The following is a 23,215-nucleotide window of genomic DNA, read 5'->3' on the forward strand; positions in this document are numbered from 1 at the left end:
AAGACAACCCAACAAGTCTGGAAGAAATCGGACATTTATTGTGTTAACAGTGGACAAAAATGTGCGTACATGCTGTTCATCACACTTACATCATGTCACAAAATAAACATGCCAATTAAAAGGAAACCTGAATAAACAGCTTACAAATTTCAGTTGTAAATTGACAAAGGAAGCCAAAAGGATAAATATGTACAAAATTCAAAATAAAGTAATTGGAATTACGTTCCCGACAAAAATAAACAGCAGGACAGTTCATCACCTTACAACAATGTGAGGGCCTCAGTTAAAAATAGCAAAAACTTACAGAATTATCAGTTAATATACATGGAATCACATTCATGTACCAATTAGCATCTGTAGCAGATTTCAGAGTGATAATGCAAGCAAATATTTACTTTTAAAGCAATGAAATGTTGAATTGTATGAACAGCAAGTTTCTATTCAGTACAAAAATTAGAAAATCAAACTTAGGTCGCACGTTATCTAGAAAGTCATCTGAAACATCATGTCAAGTGACATAAATTATCATGTTATCATCAACGAGACAGAATTCAAGTTCGTGAACAAGAAACAATTACATAAATTACTCATCCATCTTTTCTGTTCATCACTTTACAGCGTGACAAAGTCACATTTCACATATTAGTATCCAAACGGAACAGAGCTAGAACACAATACACATATCCAGAACACACACATCAAAGGAGGGTAACATCAATGGCAAAAAAAAACTTGTAACTTGAAGCACTCAAAAGTTATCACATGAAAACTGGAGATGTTCATCACATTACAGCAAACTTGTCAAAAAATTGAACATAAATGACTGTCCTGTCTGCATAATTCATTTAACATGTCATTAAACAAGTTACATTAGGTGGCAGACATAAAATATAGAACATTGGAGGAAAAAACCGAGCATAGTAAGATTTAGTGACGCCAATAAGAAAAATGTTCATCACCTTACATCACAAGATGAACACATAATGAGACCCGCAAACCACTTTGGTGACAGAACATAAGCAAAATAAGTGAAAATGGAAGAATATATATGACTTAAGATTAAAAATACTCCAAATATGATATGTTCAAAAAAATAATGTGAGATAGAGAAAACTTTGGTGTTTGTTCATAACTTTACACAAATCAGATTGCAGAGATCTGATGTAAGATGATGAACTGTGCATGCTCATGTGACTTGAAGACATTTTGTAATTAGTTGAACATCCCAGATTTTGAACTTGACACAAGTAAAAGGTAACTGTTTAAAAAATTCCAATCAATGACAAAGGAAAAAAAAGTTACCTTTGTTCATCACTTTACACACATTTGGCAATAGCTGCTTGCTGTAAGGTTATGAACTACGCCAATTAAGTAATTCTACGAGATAAGTTTGATTTTATCAAAACTATATGAAGATCCGTGGTAAACAATTAGATTAAGGCATTTTTTTCATGACTGATTTCTAAAATAACAACAAAAATCGCTAACTTTTAGATCAGTGTAATTTATTTGTTGAAAAGTGATGAACTACGTCGACATTAGGCATTGCATTTGTCTATCAAAATAACAACATGCTGACGGTTTTATTTTTTTCAAATTATTGGTGAAATCATGCCAGTTATGATTATTTCTCCAGTCTTTCATTAAATTGTTTCTATAAAATGTAAGTTCATCACTTTACAAAAGATCGATACACATTTTTTTTTTTTTTTACATGTAGGAATCGAATTGAAAATTGTCTCAAGATCGGAAACTACGCACAAGTACTTGCTAAACAATACAGAAAAACAAACATCGTTGCATTGTGACAAATTAACAAACTACAAACATTTATTCATAGCCACGCAGTTCATCACGCTAGATAACATTACAGCAAAACATTTACCTTCACGTTCTCCATGTTCTTCGTCCATGACGACTTCATTCACAATGACGCTTCACCCTTTGTTGATTTCGCGCCTAAAACAATGGAATGTGACCGCTCACACCTTTCCGATAAAATATTAGTCCGATCAAAAATGTAGTTCATCACGATGCATCTTACAGCAAATTGACACATTTCACCTATGAAGCCATTTTCTGTACAAACTACAACGTAAACCATGAATTTTGATCCAGCAAATAATACTCGGGTCTAGTCTCATCAAATATTTGAGTGAACACCGGCGATTGTATTTTTTGATAACTCATTGTAGTGAACGATTCATCCGCGTGTTTCCTTACGACAATACGTGATGAACATCACTTCGTTTGTTTCCGGAAAATACTCGGCGATGCATTGACCGTTTCTGCCCGAAAGATACTCTATGATTTCATCAGCCTTTGCAGAACAGGAAAACTTCATTTTCTATGTTATGTCCTCGAACACTATCGCAATAAATTAATCCAATTAGACCCACTGTAAAATGTCACAAACAAATCGAGAAAACTCGGCCGATAGTTAGCACAAATTGCGTCACAGCGACCAAAAGAACAACATCGGCTATCGACTTGAAGTGAAAACGGAAAGGTAAACATGTCTTAGATCCAAGAAATCTCTTTCCGTTGTCCTTCTGTGGCTCTGTTCACAGAAATTAGGCCATGAATAACCCGAGTGGGGGGAAAGTGGAGTTCGACGCCATTTCTGAGCCAAGGCCATATATGTATATCTATATCTATAAATATATAGAGATAGGTGACAGTGTATTTTTCGCGTGGCTATAAATTGATTCGACCTTTTCACTTTGACAGTAAGAACAACTTACGGGTGCAAGGGAAGCATTCTGGACAGCGCAGTGACATTCTAAAAATAGTTACTCAGAAACGGGAATTTGGGGTGAACGGCGCGAGACAGAGACAGACAGCGTGGCGGTTCACCACAATCACCTTTGAAGGCGAAGTCCTGTCAAACGGGATTGAGAATTTTAGAGCTTATTTCTTAGCCCTATATTATCTGCTGTGGCTTCTCACATGCCAGAACATACAGACAGACAAAAGCCGCTAGACCACATCACAAACAGAACTCTACAATACACAGGTTTTTGCCCACACACACACACACAAACACACACAGAGAAGCCGTATATATATATATATGCATATCTGTATCTATAAATATATAGAGATAGGTGAGAGTGTATTTTTCGCGTGGCTATAAATTGATTCGACCTTTTCACTTTGACAGTAAGAACAACTTACGGGTGCAAGGGAAGCGTTGTGGACAGCGCAGTGGACAGCGCAGTGACATTCTAAAAATAGTAATAGTAACTTACAACTGAACGGGAAAGCCACACGAAGGAAGGGAGATAAACGCCAAACACTGGAGAAGATAAGGAAGAGTTACTTATAATGGTGAAATGAACACAAAAACCAAAATCAGTTCAGCGCTGCGCGCTGAGAGCACGTGTTGAAATATCTCATCGATGATATTGTGTCCGGGGTGTAGCTGAATACGGTGTCCAAATTTGAAAAAGATCCACCGAGAACTTTGGCGTTGTGATGTGGTGTAGCGGCTATGGTGTGTCGGTATGGGGGCCCGGGTAGCTGAGGTGGAACCAAAATAGCTGAGGTGGAACCAAAATCGGTTCAGCGCTGCGCGCTGAGAGCACGTGTTGAAATATCTCATCGATGAGGTTGTGTCCGGGGTCTCTCTGAATAAGCCCACCAAATTTGAAGCAGATCCATCGAGAACTTTGGCCGTGCATGGCGAATACACAAATACACAGATACACAGACACACAGACACACACACAGACAGACACAAGTCGTATATATATATAGATAGGGCAAAGTAAGCCCCATCTTTTGATACCAGTTTGGTTTACCTTGCTTCAAGGTCAAGGTCACAGGAGCTCTTCAAAGTTGGATTGTATACATATTTTGAAGTGACCTTGACCCTGAACTATGGAAGATAACTGTTTCAAACTTAAAAATTATGTGGGGCACATGTTATGCTTTCATCATGAGACACATTTGGTCACATATGATCAAGGTCAAGGTCACTTTGACCCTTATGAAATGTGACCAAAATAAGGTAGTGAACCACTAAAAGTGACCATATCTCATGGTAGAAAGAGCCAATAAGCACCATTGTACTTCCTATGTCTTGAATTAACAGCTTTGTGTTGCATGACCTTGGATGGGAAAAATGTGTAAAGCAGTTCTTAGTGTATGATGTCATTGCTAGGTTTAGTTACCCTAAAGGTCGAGGTCAAGCATGTGAGTCGTATGGGCTTTGCCCTTCTTGTTACTTCTTTCAATTCCCATGCCTGAAAATGGGGTTGAATTTACAGAGGTTATGAACAGAAAATCTGAAAAAGCAAGGTCTTGAATCAGAATGGTAGAAAGTCTGAAATTGGTGGTCTTAAAAGGGGGGTTCCACCGTAGTACGGTAATACTAATAATACTATTTGTATGTTTTAAATCGTATGCCTGCATACAAACTGGTACAACTTTAACTTCAGGGTGCAGTCTTCAGGGAACGAAGCTGTAACACTAACAGTTAGCTGTGATCATATCATAATTTATTTAACGTCAGTCAGATTACTCGGATGAATTAAGCCATATGATTCCTTTTGCATAGTTTAGGGTCTAGGTCTGTTTGTCAAGGGTGGTAATTTATGTGTGGATTTGCAATATTTCTCTCAGGTTACAGCTGCATTCATCTTGCCGCTCAGTTTGGTCACACAGCAATAGTTGCCTATCTCATTGCCAAGGGTCAGGATGTCGACTTGCCGGATAGAACGGGAATGACCGCCCTCATGTGGTCCTCATACCGAGTCTTTGGGTGATTAAATTACATATTCTTACCCAACTCACATAGATAGCAATAACTTTGTTTGGTTGCTAAGACATTGAAGCCTGAGCTCCTCAAAACACGTCATGCAACGTGGGTTGAATGAAAAGGAATGAGTGTCACTGGTATACATCCTGCGCATGCGCAGTACACCAACCACTACGGACCATGCCTTATATGGCATGTGGTTTTTGAGTCACTTGAGAAAAAGTGACTCTATGTAATCGGTCAGTGTTAGTCTGTCCGGCCGGCCGGCCGGCCGGCCGTAGACACCACCTTAACGTTGGACTTTTCTCGGAAACTATCAAAGCGATCGGGCTCATATTTTGTTTAGTCGTGACCTCCAATGACCTCTACACTTTAACGATGGTTTCGTTGACCTTTGACCTTTTTCAAGGTCACAGGTCAGCGTCAAAGGAAAAATTAGACATTTTATATCTTTGACAAAGTTCATCGGATGTGATTGAAACTTTGTAGGATTATTCTTTACATCAAAGTATTTACATCTGTAGCCTTTTACGAACGTTATCAGAAAAACAAGGGAGATAACTAGCCTTTTCTGTTCGGCAACACACAACTTAACGTTGGGCTTTTCTCGGAAACTATAAAAGTGACCGGGCTCAAATTTTATGTGAACGTGACTCATTGTGTTGTGAATAGCAATTTCTTCCTGTCCATCTGATGCCTCATATAATATTCAGAACTGCGAAAGTGACTCGATCGAGCGTTTGCTCTTCTTGTTTTAGAGTTATCTCCCCATGTTACCATGTAAGAGTGCTTCAATGTCTTAGCAACCAAACAAAGTTATTGCTATCTATGTGAGTTGGTAAGTATATTAATTAAATCAAAGTTTATTTTTGAAACTTTATATTATGAGAGCTTGATTGAGGGGAAGTAACAATAACGTTTAGAATGAGACAGCCTTTCAAAAGTGTCAGTGCTAGTCATGACTAACATGGTAAAGGTTAAGAAAGTATTATGTCTACTTTTGTTACTTTTCTTTTTATTAGTAGAAGATATTTCAAAGATAATCTGTTTGCATTGGGCTGTCACATTATGTACATCATGTATTTGATATGTATTGATTGACAACCTTTATGTTCTACCCAATATTGACAGACTGTGTGATGATATCTTCTGCTATGGTCTGTTGAGACAGTGATATCAAAATCGAGACCGGAGGTCGAGATTTTGATATCACTGTCGAAACAGACCAATAGCAGAAGATATCGTCACACAGTCAGTCAATGTTAGATATATTGCTAATTCTCTGGACATTTTGTATTTACTGTAAAGAAATTACAAAAGTATTTGTCTCAGTTTTGGCTGTTCCATATCCCTCCCTCTGATTATTATTTCTTTTTGTTCATTCACTCTTTTCTTGTACTTTTCAGTATTTAAAAATGTCTTTTCTTTGAAAAAGTCTTTAGTCACTTGCTCAACTAAATTCTGGGATCATTACATTTTCATATATATTTGTTTGTTTTTAAATTTAGGTGTTTTTGTTTTTGAAGTGGGGAAGCAATAAAGAGGTCGTCGATATCAAAACTGATATCGACGGAAATGTCGTCGATATCACTTTTACAATGAGCTCAGTTTTGCCCAATTGACCAATGGAAATCCACGTAACATATGAAATAGCAATATTGTTTTATACTGCATACCAAATATAAGCAAATTCCCTTTTAAAACTCAGCATTGTGCCCACATTTACATGACTTTTTCTCCTCGCCAGATTTGACCCAGTCCGTCTCTTGCTGACTTTTGGAGCATCTGTGAACAAAGCAGACAAATTCCATGGCAACACATCTCTGCACTGGGCATGTCAGACCGGCAACCACGTCTGTGTCAAGTTACTGCTCAAAGCTGGTGCTGACCTCAATGTTCTGAACGGCAAGGTACTGTGTTTTCCAATGTTGTTTGTCTTTTTTTGTTGTTCATTTTTTTCCCTTTTATTTCCGCTGATAAGTTTGCAATGTTTACTCTTGGAGAGGTTATGATTCAGGGGGTTGAGGTTGAGAAGCGGATAACTCACTGGCTGTCTTGCTCTGTTGTCAAATAACTGTGTACCAATATGTGAGCCAAATTAGATATTCACTCAGTGACATTTGGAGTGAATCACAAATGCAGTATCAGAGCTAGGTGATCTGCAGCATCAATTTACAGAAAAAAAGCCTACCGCGTAAATTAAGGCCTGTTACCCAGCAGTTTGTTTATGGTTGATGCAATGGCTGGCATATATTATTTATAAAGTGGAGCCTATCTAGAATGAACACCCAGGGCATCAACTGAAAGCGGCCCTGATGACTGGTGGTCATTATGAACAAATGAATTATATAGAACAACAAAATTGTCTGGAATCCTTTGGAGAGATCTTAATGGGCAGGTTGTTATTACCAAGAGGCGGTTGCCAGGGCAGGTTCGACTGTATATCACCATAACAGGAGAAAAACAAGAGGCGAAGCCATCAAGGCTCACGTAAGAAATCGACAAACAGTAACACACACACACACACACACACACACACACACACACACACACACACACACACACACACACACACACACACACACACACACACACACACACACACACACACACAGACACAGAAAGAGCACAGGTGAAACTGTGCAAGAAAGCGAGACACTAGATCTAGATCTGTCTGTCTGCATGTAGCCTACTTACAGGGAAACGACTGCCAACTAGTCTCGGCCCGCTCAAAATAATAATGACCGAGACTTTCAGTACTTCCTTCGCGTGACGTCTAACCCTCTTACGTCATAATGTGACGTCAATGTAATGTGACGTCTTCAAATGTTAGAGTTTCTACCACAGACATACACACGCACGCACATACGCACGCACGCACAGACAGACAAAGTTACGATCGCATAGGCTACACTTACGTGAGCCAAAAAGGCAATGTCTTTCAATCAATCAATCAATCAATCAATGACGCTTATATCGCGCATATTCCGTGGGTACAGTTCTAGGCGCTCTGCAGTGATGCCGTGTGAGATGAAATTTTATGCGGCCAGTAGATCGCAGCCATTTCGGCGCATATTTACCTTTCACGGCCTATTATTCCAAGTCACACGGGTATAGGTAGACAATTATTAACTGTGCCGAAGCAATTTTGCCAGGAAAGACCCTTTTGTCAATCGTGGGATCTTTAACGTGCACACCCAATGTAGTGTACACGGGGGGAGGGTTCGGACACCGAAGAGAGTCTGCACACAAAGTTGACTCTGAAATAAATTTCCGCCGAACCTGGGATCGAACTCACGCTGACAGCGGCCAACTGAATACAAATCCAGCGCGCTACCAACTGAGCTATATCCCCGCCCCCGTCTTTAACAAACTGTCCTGTCACACAGCAAGGGTTTTCATAACACTGCCATTGCGTGTTTCAGGGTCAGACTCCACTGGAAGTAGCGATGAGCACACAGAACACAGAGCTGGCCCGGAGACTGCGTCTGGTGCGCTACGAGCAGGGACTGGACATCAAGCATCCCATGCAGAGCTTTACCACCAACAAGGTAGGCTGAGAACTGTGTTGACATGAAAAGTAAGTCTTGCATACAGTGGTTGTGGGCTTTACCACAAGGAAGGTAAATGAAGATTGTGAGGCTTTTCCTTTGAGCAAAGTCGGAAACCAAATGAGGTTTAGAAGCTGAGGAGCAGACCAGAGTTTCAATCCAAATGCCTATTCTCAGTTTAGAGCTCTTTATTTCATTTAATGATTTTCCCTGCTTAACAAGAACTTTTGCTTCTGTGCTTAGGCTGGTTGATGTTGAATCTTTAAGTTATTTTTCACAAAGCATCCAGAATGTTGCTAATGTGTGCTCGTAAAGTTTTCAACCATTACTGATGAGAAAAGAAAAAGGTATTGCAGCTGGTAGACAAACACACATTTGGCGATTATATGTTTGATTTGCAGAAAGTGCGCAAGTATGTGGGCTACATCTTCCCATTCCTGGCTCTGTTTGCCATCGGCTGGATCCCTGAGATGGAGGCATCCTACACTGTCAAGCTGCTGCTTGTTGCCCCTTCCATCTTTATCTGGAGAGTCACTGCCAGGTAAGGAGATTATCTATTTCGTAATGCACTCATATTTGACATCTTGGACTTGTGATTTGGGCTTCAGTGTGACGTCATCAGTTTTATGCTGCCTCTTCGTCTGTATGTCAGTCTGTCTATGTCTGTATCTGTGTGTCTTGTCTTTCTCTGCTGATCTATTTCTCATGTGACATTTTTCATGTTGTATGCCTGTTGTTTTCCGAAAAGTTTGTAGTTGTTGATGTCACTGGTTTAGGTCATTTACCGAGCATCTGGAGTTCGGTTTTGATTTTAAGATTCTCTACAATGTACAGATGAAAAAGGCAATTCAATGTTGATTATGCCCTGGCCTTGTAAATATTAAGTTTAATTAAGTTCCAAATGTTGTTTAAAAACAGCTAGTAAGTGTGAAATTGTTCATTCTGCCATAAAGACAATTTGATGATTGTTTAGACATACTTTGATCCTGTTATATGTTGAGACATGTATGTATCCTATTTTGTACTATAATTGCAAGCTGGCTATTAGTCTTGTGATCAGTTTTTTTTTTCTCAAAGTACATAAATGAAACCTGCAAGCTTGTATCACTGTTTCAGCTTCTTCTTTGATGAAAACATGAGCCACATCATGCCAGTAGCAATCTACCTGGCCACCAAGTTCTGGATGTATTTCACCTGGTTCTTCTATGTCATGCCCTGTATCCTTTTCCCTGAGTGTTTGTTAAATGTCACCTGCCATCCCGAGAAAGGTGATGGTGTGCTGATACTGACTTTGGCTCTGTGTGTGTGTGTTACAGGGTAGGTCTTTACTCTTACTGAGCATTGAAGTATAACCACTTTAAGTTTAAGGGAAAAATGTGCCCATGAGTTTTGACATAGTTTGGTTATTCGTCTGCATTTGTGTGCTGCAAATGCAACATGTTCTGTTTTGTTGTTGTTTTTTATGAGTGGATTTTTAATTGAATCAGATGTCATGAATGGCATTTTTTTCTGCCATCTTTGGCAGGATTATACTTTGATTTCTAGGGGATGCATGCTGGATATTTTAGTGTTTCTATAACCGATCAAACTCCTGCATCTTTTGTGTGTGTATTTGGTCTTGTGCTTATGTGTTCAGACACAGGGGGATAAGGCACTAGCACAGTAGAGATTCGAAAATACGCCACCCATAACCCACCTGGCACAGCCAGAATTCGAACCTGAACCTTCAAGCTTGAAAGCCAACGCCCTTACTACTAAGCGGAACTGTCTCGTGTGATCTTTAGCGCTTCACAGTTGTTAATATCTTTCCCTTAACGAACGTAACAGACATTGACAGCCAAACCAAGAACATACTGTTCACCGTCAACACTCTGCTGTTGACTTACAACTTCTACAAGGCCTGGCGTACTGACCCCGGCTTCCTCAAGAGCAATCGAGAGGACAAGGTCAAGGTCAGAGCACACATCTTTTAATTCAAACAGAAAATATACTATTGACCTGCAATTTTCTCACTACTCTTTCCAGCATGATCACACTACGTGTTGTGCGTTATACTGTTGATGGTTTTTTTTGGTTTGCTTTTTTTTCTCTCACCTGAGTAATCATTGAGTCATAGGCCAGCTGTCCATCCGACCTTGATCAGAAACCTAATGTTGAGGTTTTCTCAGAAGTTTTTAAAGCGAGAGTAGAGCCAAGGAAACGCAACTCTTCCACAACCTTTAAAAACCTGACAGTTATTTCTGGAATCCGTCTATTCTTGGTTTTTTTTTAATTTATTTTTTTTAATTTGTTAGCCTCTTGTTTGTTTTTGAATGGATTTATTGTGTCAGTACAGTAAAACCTGAGTCTAGCGGACCCTTGTTGTAACGGCCACCTGCTACATACGGACAGTTTATCATGGAACGAACACGATTTCAACAATAACTAACCTTTAACGGACGGACACCTGCCACTTACGGACGCGGACACGATTTTTCGGACCGTAGGAAGTGTAAACACTGTCACAAACGGACAATACGTACATGAAAACGCAACTTCGAAAAGACGAAAACAATACATGGCGGCTCTTGCTCCTCGAACTATCGAGAGACGAGAAAGAAAAAAAAATCTCGCGCACGATAGAATCCGCGGCGACTTCCTTAGGAGTCGGGAAGACGCAAATCCTGTGTATCGTCAAGGATAATGACCCAAAACGCGACTTACGATCGAGCTTTTTGGGATGATTTACGACTTTTGCGCATATTTTGAGCAGACGAAAACACAACATGGCGGCTCTCGCTCTTCCAACTATCGCGAGAAGAAATAAAAATGAAATCTCGCGCGCGCGAGATCCTGATACATCTGTTTTTTTCTGCACGCTATCTTGTCACGACAATTGTCTTGTTGACAAACGAAGATTCGCGAAAGAAAAAGAAAAGCGCCGACTCTTGAGTAGAGAGCTAATAAAGTAATCGCTAATCGAGCGAAGTTGCAATCCGCGGCGACTTCCTTGGGAGTCAGGAATACGAAAATCCTGTGTGTCGTCAAGGATAATGACTCGGTGTTATCAATCTAGATGGTGAGAAGGATAGCAAAGCGAAAGTACGCAAAGAGAGGAGCCTGTACGAAGACCTCAACGATCGTGGTCAAGTTTAGCGATGCAAGGCGAAGAATCATTCATATGAGCGGAAAGATGATTCGGGAGAAAAGTCGTTATGCTTTCTATCGAGTTAGGACATTCGGATTTTACTGGTTGCGCCACAATGTCAAATGTGCTTCACTCAGCGGGGAGCGAGTATTACGCCATGAGTAAAGTTTCTTTGAAATTTGAGTTCAAGTTGTTCTGCTGTAATGTGTTTGGGTGTGTGTGTGTTTTGATATGACAGTAAACTGCAACTGTGTGTTTGTGTGTAAACATGACAGTAGATACACGGCAACCAAATTCATGACCGCCCGGGCCAAAAACTCAAAACCCCCTTTTAAGACACCCCCCCCCCCCCCCCCCCTTTTTACGACCTAATTTTCAAGGTTTTTCCAAAGTCGTAAACAGGGGGTTCTACTGTAGCCTATGTATTCAATAGCTCAATTCTCTCTCTCTCTCTCTCTCTCTCTCTCTCTCTCTCTCTCTCTCTCTCTCTCTCTCTCTCTCTCTCTCTCTCTCTCTCTCTCTCTCTCTCTCTCTCTCTCTCTATTTTCAGTGCTCTTTGTAAAATATTGCCCCGGCCCCTCCACCTGTGAAGAAAGGACACCTGTCTAATAGGGACACCATTACCATACCCCAAGGGTGTCCTTTAGAGACAAGTTTTACTGTATACAAGATATTCTGATGAGAACAAGTTGAATGATTTCAGCTATTAGACAGTATGAAATTGGGATTCTTTGATACAGGCTTTTTGTGAACAGATTTGTTTCCCTTGAACATGAACTTGTACCGTACTTATCTTATCTTATCCTATCTTATCTTGTCTTATCATCTGTCATCAGTGCATCCTGGAGCTGGCGGAGACACAGACCCTGACGTTGAACCAGTTCTGTAGCACCTGTCTAATACGTCGCCCCATGCGTTCCAAGCACTGCTCCATATGCAATCGCTGTGTGGCCAAGTTTGACCACCACTGCCCCTGGATCGACAACTGTGTTGGTCAGTATTTTCTGCAATCAAGTAATCGCTCTGTATGCATACGACATGTGTAATGGAGTAAGCGAAAGTTATACGGAACCTTTCTCCTGGCACTTGAGAGGAGGAAAGTCGCTTGTTCATTTCAATGCTTGTTATTTTCTCAGGTGCCAGGAGAAAGGTTCCGTATAACTTTCGCTTACTCCATTACACATGTCGTATAGAGTGATTACTTCCCTTTGGTTATTTGATCTCTAAGCAACGCTTTGCCTCATTTCGTTTAAGATCCAATAAAGTGTTCAAGTTCACAGCAAAAGTCTCAGGGCTTGGAAACATGAATGCACGCATGCAGGAACTTGAAAAAAATGGGTAGTGCCGTACTGTATGGCAGCTCGCTTTCCCCAGTTAGAAAGCAGCCCAAATTTCCAGGAGGGTAACCTCACACGACTGAATGCAATCTTACCCTTATCTTTATTCTTGAATTGCGGTGCTGAGCAAGAGATCTGTGTTGTTCACATCTCTGAGGTCGTGGTTTTTTTAGACCAGAGGTGAAGGAGATCTGAAGGACACATTTTGTATACGTTGGAAGTCTGTTGTGTTTGTGATAAGATGTACACTTCATACTACTGATTTTATTTCTAAAGTGATATGTTGTTTCTTTGTTTGTATCACAGTGTGTTGTGCTTGTTTGAGGCTGAGTGATGTGATTACCAGTGTGTGTATATTTCAGGTGCATTCAATCACAAGTACTTCCTGGGCTACCTGTTCTTCCTGATGGGGATGATCGCCTGGTGTTTTTATGGATGCACCCTGTGTAAGTGAAACTTAACCTTTCCTCTTTATCCACAGATGTAAACTGTCTTGTTGTTTGTCTGTTACTTCAGGCTATTTCCTACCAGTACTATGCATTGAATCACATAATAGCTGTTTATGTTCTTATGAGAATTAAAGGATCGCACTGCATTTCTTGAAACTAGGTATGAAATGTGTGTCATCATAGGAAAACTGCATCAGTAGTCTGACAATAATGTAGGCTACATTTTACATTCGCATCAGACTGTTTCCAAGACTAAAGTGTCATGCTACAGTCTTAGACTATTCAGTCCGTTTTTACCTTTCTCGGCTAATTTGGTGTGCTGACCAGAGCACAAGACTTCATGGTTGAAAATGGCTGAACCCAGTCCTTCAGATTTTGTGTGTGTCATACTTAGCAGTCATGAAAAAATAGGTGTGATGTCCGCTATAATGAGTAATGCGTTGGCACGATCGCTGGAGAATGGATGGATTTGATAACAGCTTTTTGGTGTCTTCAGACTGGCAGCACAACTGTCCGTTCGACATCTACGAGGATGGTATCACTGGCATCATCTACAAGATCTTCAAGACCTCACCCTGGGTGGGGTGGATCGCACTTAATTCCTTCGCTCACATGTTCTGGGTCTCAGCTCTCTTCTTCTGTCAGCTCTATCAGGTACTGTTGTTGTGTCCGTATCTTGGGCTTAGAGTAATTGTGAAAAGTTTGTTTGGGTATGGGTGGTAAATTGTTGGTAGGAATCGGCCATAGTAAAACAGTAGCGTTCCACATCATGTACAATCAGAGAAAAATGCCCTCTGTGTGGTCAGAAATCATACGAGAATGAGTAAGCAAAGTGATAGTAAAATATGCAAATGTTTTGTAAGGGAGGTGCAGATATGTATAGTGTCTGGAGGTGTATAGGTTGACTGATATTTAGATATATTACCACCCTGTGCTTATGTTCGGTGAAGAGTTGGAAAGAGTAATTGATAAAGAATAGAGTTGCCTAGATATGTATTGTCAGACTAAATGTTAAGCCTGTTCTGTTACCCCCCGCGGGTTAGGGGGAGTCCCATATTGGTTGGGACGAGAAAGAATTTACCCGATGCTACCCAGCATGTCGTAAGAGGTGACTAACGGTTCTGTTTCTCGTTTTACCCTTGTTAAGTGTTTCTTGTATAGAATATAGTCAATGTTTGTAAAGATTTTAGTCAAGCAGTATGTAAGAAATGTTAAGTCCTTTGTACTGGAAACTTGCGTTCTCCCAGTAAGGTCATATATTGTACTACGTTGCAAGCCCCTGGAGCAATTTTTTGATTAGTGCTTTTGTGAACAAGAAACAATTAACAAGTGGCTCTATCCCATCTTCCCCCTTTCCCCTATCCCATCTCCCCCCTTTCTCCGTCGCGATATAACCTTGAATGGTTGAAAACGACGTTAAACACCAAATAAAGAAAGAAAGAAAGAAAGCCTGTTCTGTTATGTGTGTGTGTGTGTGGAGGAGGAGGTCTGAATACTTTTTGTTCTACACTAAAAAGTATGGTACCCCCAACTATTTCAAGTTAATACTGGAGAGTTTCACACTCTTTTTTGCTCTTTTCTTCAACGTGAATGTTAACATCCACAGATTGTCTGGATGGGCATGACAACCAACGAGCGCCTGAACGCTGCACGGTACTTCTACCAGCACCGCGGGGAGGAGCAAGATCATGGCCACTCCCATGGTGGTGGTAGTGCAGATGGCTGCAGCAAACACAAAGAGCAGCAGGACATGACCAGCCCTTTTCAGTAAGTTTTGTGTTTTTTTATATTTTTTTTATTGCTGGTTAGTTGTGTTTTGTGTGTGTGTGTATGTGTATTTTTCTTCTCCCCAGGCTACCTTTATATAACAGAAGTTTGGGGAAGAGAAAATTTGCTTTTCCATTTCAGTTCTTGCTATTCTCTCAGGTGTCACATAACTGCATAACTGATTCTGCATAACTCTCTCTTACTCTTTTACAGCATGTCGGCTATATCTTATTTGGAGCGCTTATGCCCCTTTGTCACTTGGGTCCTAACTATATTTAGCTTGCATTACACACCAGTATACATTCTCTGTCAGAGAAAAAGAACAGTCAGAATGTGCTGAAAGTGTTGTGGAAGAGTTGCGCCCCTTACCTCGGAAACTTGTGCAGGCATGGGAATTGTCCGCCGAAAGGCAAATTTCCGCCGAATTTTTTGTATGTTCCACCGAAAAAGCCAAAGTGTCCTCCGAAAAAAAAATGGGGGATGCAAAAATGGTTCTAAAAACTGAATTTAATGGCAAACTTGGAGCTTAGATGACACCAAATTGCACCCTTTGGGTTCTTTGGAGAGAAAAAAATTCCGGGGGGGGGGGCATGCCCCCGAACCCCCCTAGCAGGGCTAGGCGCTTCGCGCCGTTGACTGCCATTACTTACAAATTTTCAGCCTTTTTTACTTTTTTCAATTCCCATGCCTGCTTGTGGTCGACCAGTTAAAACCAACGATCACAGCAAATAACGTGTTTCCTGTTTGTCCGAGGTAAGGGGCACAACTCTTCCACAATGCTTGTAAATCCCAACAGGGTTATTTCCGGAAAACGTGTATTCAGGTGCATTGAATTATAAAATGATCCCAACACCAACCAGTTTTGAGGGTGCACTATTTTCAGCCAACTCTCATGTCCAACTGTTTTGGGGGTGAATAGATGCTGGAAGGTACAAATGCAGTCCCACAGCATGGTCATTTTCTTCTTAACACTATTCGCAGAATACAGCTCTGTGCAAAATCTGCAATGTCAGTTACAGGGGTTTACAGTGGAACAACGACCTTCAATATTTAAGAAAATCCGGTCTGAAAAGGGAGGGAGTCTTGAAACGGAGGTTAATTTACAGAAGCTATGAAGAGAACATGTGAACACATTTAAAGGTGAAAGTCTTAAATGTGGGGGTCTTAATTAAAGGGGAGTTCCACTGTAACACCAAAACATCCCCCAACAGCTGTTTCAATCTGTCACGGTTTCAAGGCAACCTTTGATGTAGATACAGTGTGTTAGTATTTTCTGCTTTCTCCCATCATGATCACAGCCTCTAACACCTAATTGTATTTCTTACAGCCGTGGGGTGCTTAAAAACTTTGTGGATATCTTCGACATTCGTTGCTGTGGGTTGTTCCGACCCAGCGGCATCGACTGGACCAACGCATTTTCTCTAGACCAGGAGAGCAAGCAGCGTGTGCAACAATTTTTCACTTCCAACCGCGAAAACTACCAGATGGTTTAGAGAGAGGAGGGTGTGTGATCATTATCAAAAGCTTGCCTAGGTTGTGCAGGAGAGATGGGAGAGCAAACTACCAAAAGATGGCATAGATTGTGTCAGGACTTATGATTTATGTCTTTGGTCTGGTTTTAAAGTGTTTTGGGAATGCAGACCATCCCAGTATCATGAAGCCATGCTTAGAACCACCGTGTGTATAAAAAAAAAAGAGATAATGAGATGACTTAGATCTCAGGTGTCTGACTTTTCTGCCCTTTGTATTCTTGAAAGATAAGAGTATCTAAAACGCGTTTTTGAGGGATTTTGTCATGAAGTTAACCTTAAAAAGTCCATTATGAACATTTGCTGTGCAATCATAAAAACGGAAAATTCGCAGTAACTATGCTGATTAATTCAAACAATGTAAACAAGGGAACAGGATGTTGGGAGTAGTATAATCTTGCTCAAATCTTTTTTTGAAACACAGGACGGGTTAAGCTGCCATTAGATTTGATAGCTGTCTATGTTGTAGAGACACACATTTAATCGAGCGCAAGTTGTACACAATTTGCATTTGATGACAGTAATCTGATGGAGGTCTTGAGAAATTTCCAAAACTGTCGTATTTAGTGTACGATTGTGGAAAAGTCTCCATTACGTTATGAGCACATGGTTTGTTGATCTCTCTCCTCATTGCAGAAACCACTGAATGTTCAGTGTCAAACTGTGGTCATGCAACAATACAGTATTTGCATTTTATGGCCTTTTTTTAATCAATCTTCACACCCTTTTTTGGCTCACGTAAGTGTAGCCTATGCGATCGTAACTTTGTCTGTCTGTGCGTGCGTGTGTGTGTGTGTGTGTGCGTGTGTATGTCTGTGGTAGAAACTTTAACATTTCGTCATTTGAAGACGTCGCATTATGGCGTAAGAGGGCTAGACGTCACGCGAAGGAATTATTGAAAGTCTCGGTCATTGTTATTTTGAGCGGGCCGAGACTAGTTGGCAGTCCTGTCCCTGTAAGTAGGCTACATGCAGACAGACAGATCTAGATCTAGTGTCTCTCTTTCTTGCACAGTGTCACCTATGCTTACTGTGTGTGTGTGTGTATGTGTGACGGAGTGATTGAGTTTGTGTTACTGTTTGTCTATTTCTTACGTGAGCCTTGAAGGCTTCGCCTCTTGTCTTAAAAATGTTTTGAATCAATTTTTGGACATTTTTACAGATGTGTGTGTACATCTTTCAATGGATGAGCATGATTTGTAATATTTACCAAAGCATGTCATGTCATGTTGAACATTCAGGGGCTCACATCCCCATCGGACATACACGGATATTTTTTCAAAATGTCCTATACATTTTTCATGCAAGAGGACATATGTCCTATTGTTTTTGTCACAAAGTCAAAGTGGTCATTGTCCGATTATGCTTTTATTTGATCGGACATTGTCAGTACTTTCCAATGTACAGTAGTTTGATTTGCTATTTTATCGATGTTTTGCCAAGTGATGTGTCTCTCCAAGCAGACGAAACTTGGGGAGACTTTATGTGCTTTTTATAGAGAAGAGCTTCCAAGGGTCGCAACTCTGAATGCTCCAAGCCGGTTGACAGTTGACTCACATCGCGGTGGGTTTTTTCTTCGAAAAAGCAACATTCCGCCGAAACAATCACAGTGAATTGTCGTCATTAGCTCAGAGACAGAACAACACGTTTTTACATTTAGTCAAGTTTTGACTAAATGTTTTAACATAGACGGGGAATCGAGACGAGGGTAGTGGTGTGTGTCTGTGTGTGTGTGTATGTGTAGAGCAATTCAAACAAAACTACTGGACCGATCTTCATGAAACTTGACATGAGAGTTCCTGGGTATAATATCCCCACACGTTATTCACTTACAGTTACAGATTAAAAAATCATTGCATTGTATTCCTCGTTTTCTCCTGAATTCAAAAATGTATAGATATGTTCTGTTATGAAAAACGCGCTCAAGATTAAAGAAAATAGGTCGAGTATAATGTTCGCGGAGACGAGAGTGACCTGTCTCGGTGTTCGAGGAAGTTTAGCCGAGATTATATCTGAATGTAGTCTCGGCGATGACTGTTTTTGGGTGTTTTATCTTTTAGTTTGATACCTACAGATTGACTAAATGTGTTTATATCGCTTCACGCGACTTGTTATTACTTTGATTTGTTCTTTTACCTTTTTGCCCAGAACATTATTTTATTTATTCTATTACCTTTGTGACAAGAAACTAGTCAAGTTTAATTAAATGTATGTTTTTTTGCGAAAATAAAAAAAAGTCCTATTGATTTATTTTTGTTCAGGACAAAATTAATGTCCTATCACTTTTGCATTGTCCATGACATTTGTCCTATGCCACCTGTCATGGATGTGAGCCCCTACCGGCACGGTTGGCCTAGTGGTAAGGCGTCCGCCCCGTAATCGGGAGGTCGTGGTTTCGAACCCCGGCCGGGTCATACCTAAGACTTTAAAATTGGCAATCTAGTGGCTGCTCCGCCTGGCGTCTGGCATTATGGGGTTAGTGCTAGGACTGGTTGGTCCGGTGTCAGAATAATGTGACTGGGTGAGACATGAAGCCTGTGCTGCGACTTCTGTCTTGTGTGTGGCGCACGTTATATGTCAAAGCAGCACCGCCCTGATATGGCCCTTCGTGGTCGGCTGGGCGTTAAAAAATAAAAAATAAAAAAATAAATAAATGTGAGCCCCTGAACATTTGAACTCATAATTGTTGGACAGTAACTGCCCTGTATCATTAGGCCACACAAAAAAAGTTGTATGTTTCTGGTAACATGGCTACAAAAAATAGGGTAGGTAGGTAGGGATTTTTATTTATTTTTGTTTTGTTTTTTGGTCAGGGTAGAAAATAACTATACAGTGACGCAAAGAGACTGGACTTACTATACAAAGAGAAAGACAACACATTACAAAACAAATGAGACAAAAGGGATGCGGGGTTATCCCCCTTGTGTCGTCTGCCGTCTGTTACTTTCGTTTTGACGCTTTTTTTTTTTACAAATGCAATAAAAAAAAAGTCTAGGGTCGGCGGGAAAAAACTAGGTAGGGTCGGGTGACCAGAAACATACAACTTTTTTTTGTTGGCCTTATCATTGCTTGATTTATGTGCACGTCCTTGTGAGACAAATGTTTGCTTTACGAACAAATTTTATCAGAATCACTCTGTGTGTTTGTAGTCTGAATATGTGTGTGTATGTGTGCTGTATGAAGTATTTTTCTTCTTCCTCTTCTCTGCCTTTTGTGCCAGGGGTTATGCTGAGATTGTTTCTGGTCTAATCAAAGAAAAACATGCCTCTTAAACTGTCCTGACCTTTATATACATTTGTAGCTGATAATTAATGTTTGGAAGAACCAACCAACCAGCCATCTTTTTCACAATCTTTCATTCAAAGACAACAATCAAGAAAGTGACAGATTACATAATGGCCTTTTTGCAATAATAATACGCTCTTAAAATCATAAACGTGTCAATCAAAATTGTATGCTTTATTGAAGTATTTCTGAAAGAAAAGACATTATAATTAATATGTTACTTTTAGTTCCAGTCAAGACTTTACAAATTGTAGCACATAGTCAAAAGTTCTTTTTTCCACTTGCATCTTCAGCACTTTCTTCTTTGCATGGTCTTTTTCTGACAGCTGTAAATAGTCCTGTACATGTATTGATACTTTTTATTAACACACCTTGATGTGACTGCCTTCGCACTTGTCGTATTCAAGTTCCACGCTCGCTGAATGTGCAACCAGATTTACTTGGTTTACCTTGTGAGCAGTAGCATTCTACGTCGTCAGGGGATTTCCAATAACTTAATGTGTTGTGCATTCATACTATTGCATTGTCACTTCTTCTCTTACCTATAGTGACAGATATAGGTTTGTATCAGGCATGTAGTAAAGCAAATTTCTTCAAACGTCTGTGTGCATGTATGTGCGTGCCATTAAAAGGTATAGTGCCTAAGAAACCATTGCGAGAAAGTTTTCTGGTGAAATTGACGTCAAGAATTTCAATGGGCATTCGTTGTGCTGTAATTTCGTCCAGATAGACGAAAGCGGTTTAATTCCGATATGTAATCTACAAGCGCGAGTTGCTCTGGAACTTCGTTAGTTTTCAGAGTCAATTTTCTTTGAGTCAGTTTCCTTGCCTGGTGTATAACAGTTATCTGATCCCTCTGCTACACACCTAAGGTCAGTTTCCTTGCCTGGTGTATAACAGTTATCTGATCCCTCTGCTACACACCTAAGGTGCTACACACTTTGATGGGTCCAATTTGCCATAATTGTCAACTGCTTATTAACACACACAACCCTGTGTGTTACAACTCTTGTTGCAACGTTGCTGATCGCTTTCCATGGGTAGGGAGCGGCCTAAATTTCCCACTAATGGGATGATCAGATGTGGGAACCCATACGATTTTGCCGTATTTTGTACGCTTGATTGTCTAGAATACGATCAGTACGGTCAGTGGAAACAAAATACGACGGCAAAATTTCTTCACAAGCGCATCCCGAAGTCCATCCAGTATTTTGACACATGATTACAGTTTTTGTTAGTAAAACATTGAAAGAAGCATTTGTTTTACATGTACATGTATCGGTAAACTTAATTAACGGGGTGACGGACACTTGTGAAGCATGTTTGAATCATGGATGTTCAAATGCTGAGTGGAGTAAGCTCATTTTTCTGACAATACACCAAGTTTGTTTTAGAATACTCAGTGCAAAACAGGGGTTCCCAGGTCTGGATGATAGAGTAATAAAAAAAATGGATATCATATTATAGTGAGAAAGGAAAAGATTGAAGGGAGGGGTAGGAGTAAGTATAATGAAAAAAACCTGCTTTTTACTCTGTGCACACTGAATCCTTGTTTTGTCAAGTGTTGGCGTTGTGATGAATGCCCCTCATGCTCAATTCAGCAAAGTTGTCTTTCCATGTGTCTTCCACATCCCATATATAAAGAACCATTTTTGTTTGTTGCATTCAGACAAAGTTTTATTGAATCAAATTGAATTGATACATGTATACATTGCACTCGGTATTCCACATTGGTATTTTAAGTACAACTTCTCTCCCAGCGTTTTACTACCCAGGTAGTGTTTGTTTCTCTCTCAGATAAACTGCATCGAGACGAAGGTTATGATGTAAATGTAAGCGTATGTATGTGTAGAGTGATTCCTAAAAGACTATCGGACAGATCTTCATGACACTTCACATGTGAATTCTTCCAGATGATATCCCCAGTTGTTGTTTTTTTCCTTCATGTTTTCAATAAATATCTGATGACGTCATATCCGCCTTTTTTGAAGAAGTTTACGTATATAGATGTGTCACGTTTACTCCAAAAATGTGCTCAAAATTAATTAAAACTGGTTCTATGTTTGTATGTTTCCAGTCTCAGTCTGCCGGGCTTTTTTTCCTCACCTGAGCAATCAGGAGAGTTTCAGAAATGAGCAGTACTGTTACCTACCTGGATGGAATAAATGCAGACAAAGCAAATTCTTGTTTAGATCTTTTGGCGGCCTGAATAAAGCGGTTGGGTTTAGTCAGTAGTAATGTGCATAAACGACGTACATAGAGATGAACCGGAACATTGTTTTGTTTGCGTGTGCACAGAACGGATAGGCTTTCGCTAGACCTACATTTTTGTTAAGAGATTTGTATGATTACCTCTTTGTTCTTTCTTGCACACTTTCTTGGAATGTGTGTGTGTGTGTGTTAAGATTTGCAACAATACTTTTTGACAAAACAACCTCTTCCCTCTTACTCTCTCCCTGTCTTTTCTCATTGTAACAGGAAACACCTGAAACTCAAGCAAACATATTTTTAAAAGTCGAGCGATTTGTCAGTTGTGTATTGTGCCATTTTGCGAGCAACTCGGATGAGGCATGCATGCAGCTGCACAGTTTTGAGCAATCCATATTTTTCTGAGCGGCTGCACTATTTGATCGATTTTTGTCAGTTTGTGTGGTATGTGTGAAGCGTGTATGTGGACACTTAAAAGCGTTTTTGTTCACTGAATAGATTTGATTTTTGTACTGTGAATATAATGGACTTGATTCATTTACATGTATTTCTCTGTGTAATGTGTTTCTTTTTCTCTTATTAAATAAGTCAACAAAGAGAGTTGTTGGTTTGTTTTTGACGATTTTGTGAATGGCGTGGACCCCCTATTCTTCCCTTTCGCACATGTGGTATGTGACATTCAATCTCCTCTCTCTGAGACTCTCTCTCTCTCTCTCGCTTACGAGAGCTGGATGTCAAAAAGTAGATCACCGCTTAAAGGCACAGTAAGCCTCCTGTAAACCATCACAGATACTGTCAGGCTTTTAACACAGTACAAACACCCTTCCATTTGAACGCTCACCGAACGGGAACATCCTGGCTGCATTCCGTCGAGAATGAGACATTTTCAAAGAATTTATTTTCATGGACCGTCCGATCTACAATCAGGCGCCTCGTTTTGGCGCTAGAACTGACTTTTAAAATCTAAATAATAAATTGACAGCTTGTAACACAAACATTCTTAAATCATAAAAGATTTCTTTTTTCATCACGACAAGATGAGTACAATTCGAAGTTTTGAAAGTTTTAAAAAAGATAGCCCGGAAGCAGGGTCACGAAAAGTCGTGTCTCAAATCAGACAATTTTTCTGCATAGCGCTCGCTTTCTTTGAAGCCAGCCGCCGCCGACAAGTTTGTGTGACTCGCAACCGTTTGTTGCGTTT

The 23,215-nt window shown here is 40.2% G+C and overlaps 1 protein-coding gene across 2 annotated transcripts in view; it reads left to right on the plus strand.

Annotated features, from left to right (window-relative positions):
• The window catches only part of LOC138971440 (palmitoyltransferase ZDHHC17-like), a 31,579-nt gene extending 8,965 nt beyond the window's left edge, over positions 1-22,614 (plus strand). The window contains exons 5-16 of one of the 2 annotated variants that reach the window (XM_070344171.1): positions 4,627-4,765; positions 6,510-6,672; positions 8,188-8,313; positions 8,715-8,854; positions 9,430-9,530; positions 10,141-10,265; positions 12,277-12,433; positions 13,140-13,223; positions 13,723-13,880; positions 14,833-14,993; positions 16,321-20,621; positions 20,679-22,614. In XM_070344171.1, coding sequence (XP_070200272.1) covers positions 4,627-4,765; positions 6,510-6,672; positions 8,188-8,313; positions 8,715-8,854; positions 9,430-9,530; positions 10,141-10,265; positions 12,277-12,433; positions 13,140-13,223; positions 13,723-13,880; positions 14,833-14,993; positions 16,321-16,486 — 1,520 coding nt within the window. In that variant the 3' untranslated portion in view covers positions 16,487-20,621; positions 20,679-22,614. The remainder of the gene's footprint in view (positions 1-4,626; positions 4,766-6,509; positions 6,673-8,187; positions 8,314-8,714; positions 8,855-9,429; positions 9,531-10,140; positions 10,266-12,276; positions 12,434-13,139; positions 13,224-13,722; positions 13,881-14,832; positions 14,994-16,320; positions 20,622-20,678) is intronic. The other variant, XM_070344172.1, reaches the window with a different exon arrangement.
• Positions 22,615-23,215: the final 601 nt, after the last annotated feature.

The sequence above is a fragment of the Littorina saxatilis genome, linkage group LG7, assembly GCF_037325665.1.
Source record: "Littorina saxatilis isolate snail1 linkage group LG7, US_GU_Lsax_2.0, whole genome shotgun sequence".
Lineage (NCBI taxonomy): Eukaryota > Metazoa > Mollusca > Gastropoda > Littorinimorpha > Littorinidae > Littorina > Littorina saxatilis.